This window comes from Phalaenopsis equestris, unplaced genomic scaffold, assembly GCF_001263595.1.
Source record: "Phalaenopsis equestris unplaced genomic scaffold, ASM126359v1 Scaffold216778, whole genome shotgun sequence".
Classification (NCBI taxonomy): domain Eukaryota; kingdom Viridiplantae; phylum Streptophyta; class Magnoliopsida; order Asparagales; family Orchidaceae; genus Phalaenopsis; species Phalaenopsis equestris.
This window is the reverse complement of record NW_018235369.1, coordinates 59,416-71,299: the sequence shown is the minus strand read 5'-3', so window position 1 is coordinate 71,299 and position 11,884 is coordinate 59,416. Positions and strand designations below refer to the sequence as shown.

The 11,884-nt window shown below is 37.5% G+C and overlaps 1 protein-coding gene across 3 annotated transcripts in view; it reads right to left on the bottom strand.

Moving 5' to 3' along the window:
- Window positions 1–700: 700 nt before the first annotated feature.
- LOC110037204 (F-box/WD-40 repeat-containing protein At5g21040-like) overlaps window positions 701–11,884 on the bottom strand; it is a 29,808-nt gene continuing 18,624 nt past the window's right edge. For all 3 annotated transcript variants that reach the window (XM_020741793.1, XM_020741791.1, XM_020741792.1), the window contains one exon: window positions 701–1,603. In XM_020741793.1, the coding sequence (XP_020597452.1) occupies window positions 1,056–1,603 (548 nt within the window). In that variant the 3' untranslated portion in view covers window positions 701–1,055. The remainder of the gene's footprint in view (window positions 1,604–11,884) is intronic.

Sequence of the window (11,884 nt, the reverse complement as noted above, 5' to 3'; positions counted from 1 at the left end):
GAGAGAGAGAGAGAGAGAGAGAGAGAGAGAGAGAGAGAGAGAGAGAGAGAGAGAGAGAGAGAGAGAGAGAGAGAGAGAGAGAGAGAGAGAGAGAGAGAGATACATACATACATATAATACACTTGTATTAACTTATATTTCGCTTTCTTTTAAATAGTTCGAATTTACTCTATTTTATCTCAGCAAAATTTGTTCAAATCCTATTAATAAAATTTCTAACACAGTTTGAAAACATTTCAAACTTAGGACAAAGGTACAAATCTTGTTCGAGCAGAATGCAAACACCCTTGCATGGGGTACAAATTTTTCTTAAATATAATTTCAACCTTGTTTAAACTTTGTTCGAACTTATGTTAAACTTAAATAAAGTTCAATTTCCCTTTGTTTTTAGTTTGCATTTGTTCTAAAAGATAATTATATGTTCTTTAAGCACTTAAATAGCATAATGAAATGAAAGGGGGCATCACCAAAAAAAGATATGGACCGATTGGCTTAAGGGATATAGCTATATCTCCAAGATGACGAGGTTGAGGGGTCATCATTCTTAAATAATAATAATAATAATAATAATAATAATAATAATAAATAGTAACGTAGCTTCTCTGTAGTAGAAGCAGCTGTAAATAGTAACGTAGCTTCTCCTATCAGGTTATGCACATATCTTTGCACATATAACAGCGAAAAATGAAAAAAACAACTAAACAAGTGGAGATGGGAAAAAGAGTGGGTAACATTATAATCAAAATATACCATCGATATTAATTGGACTGGTTCCAAATGAATCACGCATGTTACCCAAACAGAGCAATGGAGCGTATCTTAATCTACAATCAACAAACTTCCGATCATCTAATCTTCCGAAAAATATCTTAACATCAAAAGAAAACGGTGCAGCACCAAAGATGTTGTGATTCTGCTCTGATGGCAGAGAAGGCTTTCATTGCGGCGAATGATGTTGCACAGCTGGGAAACATTCCCGTAACTAGCAAAACCTTTTTATATCGACTTACCAATGGCCAAAAAGACTTGCTTGCTGCATTGCTTCCTCTTACCTTCTACAACAATACAGGCAGTCCATAATTATGGAAAGATCTGATGCGCCCATCAGAGGTGGCTGTAACAATCACTAAGCTCCAGATGGCTGCAAGAGAAGTAAGCTGGGGATAACGACATACCATTTCATTATTAATTTTGCCTATATTGGGATTATCTGAAAACGATGAAGCCTGAGGTGATGTAGGAAGTTTCTCCTCTGGCCCGACCCGTGATGCACCATCAGTGAAAAGCCAAGACCCCAAAAACAAACAATCTGAATCCCATAGCCAGGTTGAAGGCTCCAAAATTTTAAGTGGCGGCGAGGGAAGGTGAAGGGCATTGGTGCATGGACCTGCTCTGTGCTCCATTTTAGGCCATGGAACTGCAACTGATACCCCTTCCGAGAAGAAGAGTTCAAAGGAGCGAATTGATTTTGCTTCTTTAGAAGATGGTTTGCTCAACAAATCACAATTCCATACGTAGATGTTAGAGTCTTCGCCAACAGAGACTATATATCTTCCATCCGATGTAAATGAAGCGGATAGATGGCTCTTCGTCTTCCGAAGACCTGTAACGCATTTCAAGCAAAATCCTACTTTTAAATAGCTGGTTCCGAGAAGAAGCTCCGATGGAAAACTAAAATAAAAAGATCGAAGAAAAAGAAAAAAGCATGTTGCAGAAAAAGAACAATTGTACTGAAAATAAACTAATAATAATAGAACTAAATATCAGCTCCCAAAAACAAGGATGTTAGCATAGCGCGCACGATGAATATTAACATCATCAAGATCAACATCAGCCTTCCCCCAATTCTTTCGGTCAACATTAGCCTCCTATCTTTATTCCAATTGAATGTTAAATGACATGTTAAATTTATTTAATAAAATTACATGAATGAATTTTATTAGAAGCTGCTACAGATATATCATGACTCAAAAGCAACATATTTCTTGTCGCACATACCTAGTATGATATAATACAATTGAATTCGGTTCATAATATACAGAAGTGATGTGTAACTTACAAAACGATGGGCAGAAAATTCATCTAACATTCAATTTTAATGCATGTTAAGCAACTCAAAAGGAAAACTATGACATTTTTAAAGGTTTTCTTTAGTAGGGACAGAATACCTGCTTATACAAATGGGAAAAAAAAAAACTACAGCTTGTCCAAAAATAATAGCCATTGGATCAAATCAATGAAATGCTAACCCTCCATATGAAACATAGCCAACTAACTCCAGAGTCTTCTACCTAACATATATAATACCTCGTATCTCAAACTAGATACTGTATAGCACAAGAATCACTCTCTTTGCTCGAGCATTTTATCCTTTTATATACACAGCAACTTTTGATTATTGTCTTATCTTTCAACCATTTCATGGTATCAGAGCTTCTGCTTAACAACATTGTTTCTCCAACCCTTCACTTACATCCTCTTTCCTGAAATCCTAACCCTCCATAAGAGACATAGCCAACTACTTCCAGAGTCTTCTACCTAGCCTATATAATACCTTGTATCTCAGACCAGATACTGTATAATACAAGAATCACTCTCTTTGCTCGAGCATTTTACCCTTTTATATACACTGCAACTTTTGATTATTGTCTTATCTTTTAACCATTTCATGGTTTCAAAGCTTCTACTCGACAACTTTGTTTCTCCAACCCTTCACTTACCTCCTCATCTCCAACCGTTCACTTACCTCGTCATCACTGAAATCCTAACCCTCCATAAGAAACATAGCCAACTACTTCCAGAGTCTTCTACCTAGCATATATAATACCTTGTATCTCAGACCAGATAATCTATAATACATAAATCACTCTCTTTGCTAGAGCATTTTATCCTTATATATACACAGCATCTTCTGATTATTGTCTTATCATTCAACCAATTCGAGGTATTCGAGCTTCTGTGCAGCAACTTTGTTTCTCCAACCGTTGACTTACCTCCTCTTCCATGAAAAGACATCAGTGGGTCTGGCATGGAAAACTTTGATACATCATCAATGAATAAGGGACTTGCTTTTCTCATTATCGAAGAATCCCCAATCCCTCCCTCTTAAATTTCTCATGTCTAACATTAAAACCGGGACAAACACTTCTCTCACAACTAAGAACTACCTATTATGGCATTCTCAAATCCTCAGAATAGCTAAGGCTGATGGTTTTGAAGGTTTCTTTGATGGCTCCATACATCAAACCCAAAAGGCTAATACAAATTCTTCTGGCATACTCATCCCAAATCAAGCTCATACTATGTGGATGCTCCTAAATCGAAACTTAGCTGAAGCACTGTTCTCCAAAGTTTCCTCCACCATCCTACCATACGCTCTAAATTTTGAGGCCCGCTAACTAAAAATTCTGGAGCACCTCAGCCAGGAGGCAGCAAGCTACCAACTGGTCAATGAAGATTCAACTCAATAATGAGCTCAACAATGTGTCCATCAAGTGACTCAATGACACGATATCCCACACATTAAAATGCTTGTTGACAATATATTTGCAACTCGATCAATTATTGATACCAAAGACATCATCCTCTACATTTTCAAAGGCTTGTTGCAATTCTATCAAGTTTTTGAAACATTCATCCGCACCAAACTAACTCTAATTAGCCTTGAGGATCTCTACTCCCTGCTCTGCAATGAAGAAATCAACATCTCCAAAGACCAACCGTCATATTCTGCTATCGTTGATCAGCCTACAAAACTCTATATGCAACGAGGCAGGGGACACTCCAACTCTCAGAGGACGAAGCTGTAAGAACCACAATATTTCACCCCATTCCACCGGAGTCAACAACAATACAAAAAAATAAGAACTGTTATCTGTTAGATATTGTTGAGATTTAAATCTTTTGCTAAGGGTTCTAATTGTAAAAAGAAAATATAGAAGAAGTCTAGGGGTTATTTGTAATAAGGTTGTAAGGCTCAATAGAAGCCCAACTCATGAATGAAGAAAAAATAATTTTTACCAAAATACTCATTTCCTTATGGTATTAGAGCCCTAACTTTACCAACTGGTTTACCAACCGGTTGCTATCGTAAAGCGGATCGGCGTGGATCGGTGCAAAGACTCGAAACTCCAATGACTGGGAAGGCAATGACGGGAGCGTGGCCTCTGGGAAGGTAACGATGCGATTAAGGTCGTCGGGAAGGCAACAATGTGATCACGGCTCTTTGAGAAGGCAACAACTAGATCACGACTCACTGGGAAGGCAATGAAAGGATCGCGACTTCTTGGAAAGGCAACCAACAGATAGCAGCTCTCTGGAAAGGTAACTACATGAGCACGGCTCACTGAGAAGGTGATGAAGGGACAGCGTCTTGCTGGGAAGGCAACTAGCAGATCACGACTTGCTAGGAAGGCAACAAAGCAGCATGAACGCTCGCGATATGGTTGCGATTGCAACAAGCTAGGAAGTCCAAGACGCACTCGGGCGTGCCCGGACTGAACCGACGACGCCTTCAGCTGCTGGATCATCGTAAAGTGGTTCGAACAGCTCGATGCAGGGTAGAGGTAAAGTACGTGTGAAATCAGAGCAATGGATGAGAGAATTTTGGTTCTACATGTGTGAGAGACCGACGAAATCTAAGGAATAGTTAAATTGATAATGTCAAGAAACTAGATAGAGTAGAAGGTAAGAGTTTGGAGCTTCTAGAGAAAAAAAACCTGTCGTTCTAAAGGTCATTGGTCGGGCTCATATAGAGAGCTAGTGTGTCGATAGGAACTGCTACCTCAGAACTTGCTTCTATACAGGTGAACGTTTCTCTTCTATGGATTTGAAACTTGATGGACTAGCCACATATCTAAGTTGGTCAGGTCAAAAGAGTCTTCTCTAGTAGGGAAGAGACTAAGGAGATATCTGATGAAAGTCGAGCCAAAGAGCGACAATGCTAAGTGGGATAAGTAGACAACCACGCATGCCTTGTTTTACTCCTGGCTACTCAATTCGATGGCTCCATCGATTGCCTCATCACTGGAAAACATTTGAAAGGTGAGTGAAAATTGGGCGAAGCTGAAGTAGATTTATGCTTGAGTTGAGAACAACATGATGATGCTTCAAATTCAACATTAGATAGAGACAATAGTTCAGGGTGATAGATTGATTCAGGAGTATTCCATATATCTGGAGGGGCAGTAGGTAGATTTTGATCACTTCTCACCAATGTCAACTTGTGGTGATATGGGGTGCCAAAAGAGAGAAATCTTTGCACAAATGAGTATTATGCAATTTTTAGCTCATCTGAACCCGACATTTAATCAGAGGAGATAAATCCTCCTAGCACAGACAACAATTCCTTCATTGGATGAGACCATCACCACGATGATACAAAAGAGTTACATGAGGCTACAGTCAGAGCCAAGTAAACTTCAAGTACAGGATCAGATTTGGCTACCTCGAGCTCGGGTAAGATAGGTGGCAAAAGGGAAACCCACAGGTGTTATAGTTGTGTAGAAGTGGACACCCGAGGAAGGCTTGTCCAAAACCAAGCAAAGAGAGAGACGCATTGACAAACAATTTAGAGGTTGTGGTGGTAATCGTGGGGGCACAAAAGGAGGAAGAGAGGGCTACCAGAAAAATCTAATGGTAACAGAAAATGAGGGAAAGACCGGTGTTCTTCATCGATGAGAAACACGAGTTACGGAAGATATCGAAGAGGAAGCAGAGAGTGGCAGGTGATGTGACTTAGGATGCATCCATCCTTTGAGTGAGGATCTTCTTGAGGGGGAACTTGGTTAACAAGGTAACAAGGTGTCTCTTCTCCTATGCTAAAGGAGAGCTTCATCCTAGCTTTGGGAAGGATCGCCGGAGCATCGCCGAAACTTAGCTAGAGCTCAGAACCTCGCAGTAGCCTAGTCATCTCTCCTACCACTAGGAGAGCTTCGTCCAGATTGAACGTCAGACATCGATCAAGCACCGCGACAGTGAGATTCCCTAAAGCCCTTAGCATTTTCTTTCTTAGCCAACCTTAGGCTGTTTGTAGAAAGCGTTAGGTTAATGTTGTTGATTTTCTAAGAGAACCCATAGATTAGGAAGCACATTCGTGGTCAAATCCTTTGTGAATCCGAGTGACTTCTCGTTATAAACCCTACATCTAAATCCTAGTGAATTGGAATCCCAATTTTCCACGGCTTTGGATAGTTAGAACTTGAAGAATGAGAATAGTTTTAGAGCTAGCCCATCCTATAAGATCGTGGAGGTGTTGAAGGACGAAAAAGGCTTTGTAGCTAATTCATCCTACAAACAGTGAAGAAGAACACTGCTAGTTATGCTCATTCAATCTAATGTAGTCAAGATACACAAACTCATGCCTCTATATCCATCACAAGGTTACCAGAATGAATAGTAAATTCTGGTGCATCTTAACATGTGACAGGTGTCGCTTGTGACCTCTCTTCTTATACTCACCTAGAAATTTCAGAGAACATTTAGATCGCAACAATTCTATGATTGTCCCATGTTTTGTATGCTCCTTCATTTCCAGTGAATTATTTATCCATTAGTATCATTACACTCCAACTAAAATGTGTTGTTTCATTTGATATTCCAAAGGTGATCTTTCAACAGAAAGGAGCTGGTTGGAGACTTGGGACTGACACATGGCAAAGTGAACTCTGGTACTTAGATAGAGAGGAAATGAACTCAACCTTGACATCTATAGTGAAAATGTTGACGCAAGAGGATCTGACTGGACTGTGGAGGGTGTGTTACTGCTACATCACAGGCGCATGGGAGACTCACCGTTTAGTCTATTATGCTATTTGTATCGATCATTATATGAAACAACAAATAAACAAACATTGATGTTTGTGAGTTTGGTAAGCATACCAGGAGCTCTTATGTTACCTCTGGTAATAGAAGTTCTTATGTTTTTGATTTAGTGCATTCAAATGTGAGACCTTGTTCTACAACTTGGATGAATGGTTATAGATATTTTATAACTTTCATGATTGTTTCTCATATTACTGAGTTATATATACTGAGAAACAAAAGTGATGCTCTTAACTGCCTTAAAGACTTTCACAGGGCGATTGAGATTCAAAACGGTGCAGCAGAGAAGGTATTGAAGTTTGATAATAGGACAAAGTATACCAACAATACGTTTGGTGAATACTTGTCAGTCTAAGGGATACGGCATCAAACCACATATGCATACACAACGACACAAAAAAGGTATACCAGAAAGAAAGAATATACGCCTTCTAGAGTAATATGCGAGTAATTTTGTTTTGAAGTTACACTAATATTTCATATTTTTAAACATATTCCTGCTTGCACTTTTTCACCTCATGTCTTATGATGATGAAATTAAATCACATATGATTCTTCATATAATTAGTCATAAAATATGCAAGTTAAATATTATTATCTTAATAGTTGCATAAAAGTTTATTCTAGAGATATATCAGACTATTGCATGACTCTTATGTTCTCTAGTAGATATGTATATGTTAGCTTATTGCATGACTAGATGTACATGTACTTGACTATTAGAAGTCTAGTAAAGGTGCATCAATCTCATTAGCGCTTGACCTTGGATATTTTTAGTAGATAAGTATACATAAATGCTTATATGTCGATGAAAGAGTTTACCCCATTATGGTACAGGTAGAGAATGCTAATGTATAGGTAAGGCACTTCAAAGTACCTGCACACACGTGGATATTATCATATCACCCCAAACAATTGTGATGTTTAGATCGCTAACCGCTCTGCTGAAGGGAGGATATCGATAAAGAGCGAGTAGGCACATTTTCGCCTCGACAATCGTGTAAAGTAGATCATGAATCACTGTGCCGATAGGATAATCTCTATCAGAGGTGTGTTAGGTTACGTTTTGATGGTGCTCTTATGACGAATATAAAAATTATGAATACAAAGTAAAAGTAAAATAAAAGCAAACATTTGTAGAAATTCTCTATTTCTCTCAAGAGCAAATATCATGAATATATGCTATAATATAGTATATGAATTTCAAGAAAATATTAGGAGAAACCGGCAAGCATATTTTTTTTTTCCTCGAGTTATTGTAGAGAAATCATTATGTTGTTTTAGACTGTTTTCGTTTAAGTTCTGCACTAGAAGATGAGTTTTGGAAGAGATGATGTTTATAGAAGACATAGCAAGCATTTAGAAAGGTAAATTTCTATTTGATTAATTAAATTGCTTCTTTTAGTGGCTTTATTCAATTAATATGTGGATATTAAAATGTGAGTGATAGAAATAAAATGAGAAAAAATGTAGTTTCATGGACCAACCGTCTGTTCCAACCTTAATTAACTATAAGCCATAGATTGAGCCACGATAATCTACTACCTGAACTATCACTCAATCAATTTGTCCCTTCACTAGCCCCATTAATAACCCAATTCCCTCACCTATTTCGTCCTCACTCCTAATACAATCTCCCCACCCACACTAACCTCTCAACCAAATCATGAAAAGGACACAAGATCCAAAATCAGTTCCTTAAAGACTACCTACATCATTAATTTACTAAAACATTAGGCTATGACACTGAGCCTCTAACCCACAACCAAGCTACGAAAAGTACTCATTGAAGGTAAGTAATGGTACAAGAATTTCATGCTTTCAACAACAATATACTTGGACACTTATTCCTCTAGCATCCAACCAACTTGTCCTATTTAGTAAGTGGGCATAAAAACTCAAACGCAATGTTGGTTGATCAATTGCTCGATATTAAGCACGTCTAGTTGCTCAAGATTTTCAACAGTAATAAGGTCTCAATTATACTAAAACTGTCAATCAAGTGGCCAAGTTACCTATCATTCAAGTTTTTCTAACCGTTACTCTCCATCATTAGCAGTCTATCCTTTAAATTGATGTTTTTAATGCTTTCTTACACGTTAATCTCAATGAACTATTGTATATGCACAAACCTTTAGGTCATCAAGATTCTCAAAGTCCTCACTATGTATTTCTCCTGAAAAATATTATATATGACCTCAAACAAGCTCCACATTAATGGTTCAACACCTTCATAAGTCACTTCAACTTGGTTCATCTTAAATCATGTCAATACCTTCCTCCTTATCATAATGGCAACATCAGCTTATAACTCCTTTATGCCGATGACACTCTTTTAACTATAAATTCCTTGCAATCACATTCAACCAACTCACGGTCTATTCATCAGGCAAGCTCACAACACTACAATTTTCATCACTAAAGAAGGTCTACATGATTGCAAACCCCTCTATAACCCTCTACACACCACCATCAAATCTTCTCCATAATCTTCACAACCCCTTGATGATTCTGCTTTATTTTTGGCAACTCATTAACTCCCTAAAGTATGTAATAGTAATTAGGCCTGGCATAGCCTTTGTTGTCAATACTCCATGCCAACATCTCCATCATTCTATCTAGCTCCACTATTAGCCATACAAAAAGACTTATGTGGTACCTCAAAGGGATGTTGCAGCTTGGTCTTCCTCTTCAGAGGTTCCCTCATCCTCCACACCTATCATGACTCCATCTGGGGCAACGATACCACTGATCATCATTCCACTACTGGGCAATGTTCCTTTCTAGGTAAGAGCCCAACATCATGGCAAGTCAAAAAGCAACCCACGATCACGTGATCCTCTACCAAGGCAAAGTATAGAGCACTCTCCTCTATTGTCACAAATGTAATCTGGTTCTGTCTTCACTGTAAAATCTCCATCAAGCACCGCACCATCATTCACTGTGACAACACATCCGCCAAAGCTTTCTCCAAAAACAAAGTAATTCACATTCGGATGAAACACATCGAGCATGCTTATCACTTAATCAAAGAAAGTATAAAATACGAGATCAATGTTATCTACAACAGCAAACAAGACCAACTTGTCCACATTATTATCAAATCTCTTCCCACAACTTGGTTCCTTATCTTACACGACAAGCTAACACTTGGTCACCGAGATATCAACATAGGGGGCTAATAGAGATTGCACACCTGAATGAACAAATGGAACATAAACTACAGCTGATCCCAAAATAGTGGACATTAGATCACAAATAATCAATGCAATCCCATCCCTCTATTAGAGGCATAACCAATTGCTTCCAGAGTCTTATATCTACCTTATATTACACCATGTATCTTAAAACAACTACTGAAGAATACAAGAATCATTCTCTTTACTCAAGCACTTTATCTTTATTTATACACAACTTCTGATTACCTTGTTCTTATCTTTCAACCTTTTTTCAATTTTAATATGATCATCATAATCATTAACTTATCTAATCATTTGTATAAGCTTAATGAATTTTAATTCCATGCATTCGATGGAGGGTTTCTTCCTTCATCTTCTAATCGAATTACTATTGTCCAAATATTTATCAACATTTTTTTGTTACTTATTGCTCAAATTTATATCATGTATGTTTTGATGTTCACTATATTAATTTTGGCATAGTTTGCAATAATTTGTATAACTCACTTCACATTACCAATAATGATCGCTTCACATCAAAAGAAAAGCACATTTCAAACCTATTTTTAAATTTTAGAATAATGCCATGCTTTAGCTGCTTTAAAAAAAGCATAATGTACAGCAACAACAACAACAAAACCTTTATCCCACTAAGTGGGGCCGGCTACATCAATCTTTTTTCTCCATTGTGTCCTATTTAGTGTCATATTTTAATTTAATGCTAATAAATTAAGATCTTTTTTTATACAATATGCCCAAGTCTTTCTAGGTCTACATTTGCCTTTCATAAGATAAGTCGAATCTAAAACATATACTCTTCTAATCGAATCATCAGACGGTCGATGTTTAATGTGACCAAACCATCTAAGATGACTCCCTCTAATTTTGCTCGTCTTTGGAGCTACACCAACCCTATCACAGATATATTCAATATTCATTATCACAGATATATTCATTTCACATTTTGTCTTTAAGTGTAAAGTCACTCATCCACCTAATCATTCTTATCTCGGCAACACTTAACTTAGTTTCAATTATGGTTCTCTTTTAAAGGCTAACATTCAACGTCATAGAGCATTGCAGGTCTCACCATCATCTTATAAAATTTTTCTTTCAGTCTAAGCAGAACAGTCTAAGTGGTATGTCTAAGTGGTATTTTTCTATCACATAATAGGCCTGAAGCATTCCTCCACTTCAACCAACCAACTTGAATTCTACTAATAGCATTCCGATTAATATCACCATCAGTTTGAACAATAGACCCAAGATATCTAAAGCTTTCACACCTTTTAATAATTTGATCACCCATAGTTACATCTCTATCACTAGAGTTACTACTATTAAAATTACATTCCATGCATTCAGTTTTAGTTCTACTCAAACGAAGGCCTTTAGACTCCAAGGTAGACCTCCATAATTAAAGTTTTTCCTGAGCTTTTCTCTCGTCCTATTCACGAGAAGGATAACATCAGTAAAAAGCATACACCGAGGTACATACTCCTATAATTGTCCAGTAAGATCCATAACTAAAGCAAAAAGATATGGGCTTAAAGCTGATCCCTCATGTAAACCAATGGAAAAAGGAAAATATTTGATCAATTCTCCTATTTAACCAAAGAAAAATATGTTGAGATTTTCATACCTATTTTACACTGATTTTGATGATATTACACTTTTAAAAAATGTATTTTTGATGTTTTGTTGCAGGTATGTTGAATTATGGTCGGTGGAGCAAAAAAATGCAAAAAGAAGCTAATTTGGAGCAAAAATTACCAAAATATGAAGATTTGAACTAGGACGCCGACGGCGAGCCCAACGGCGCCGACAGTGGGTTTTTCCCGAGAGACTAGAAACAAATATTCTAAAAAGCCCCCGACCGGCCA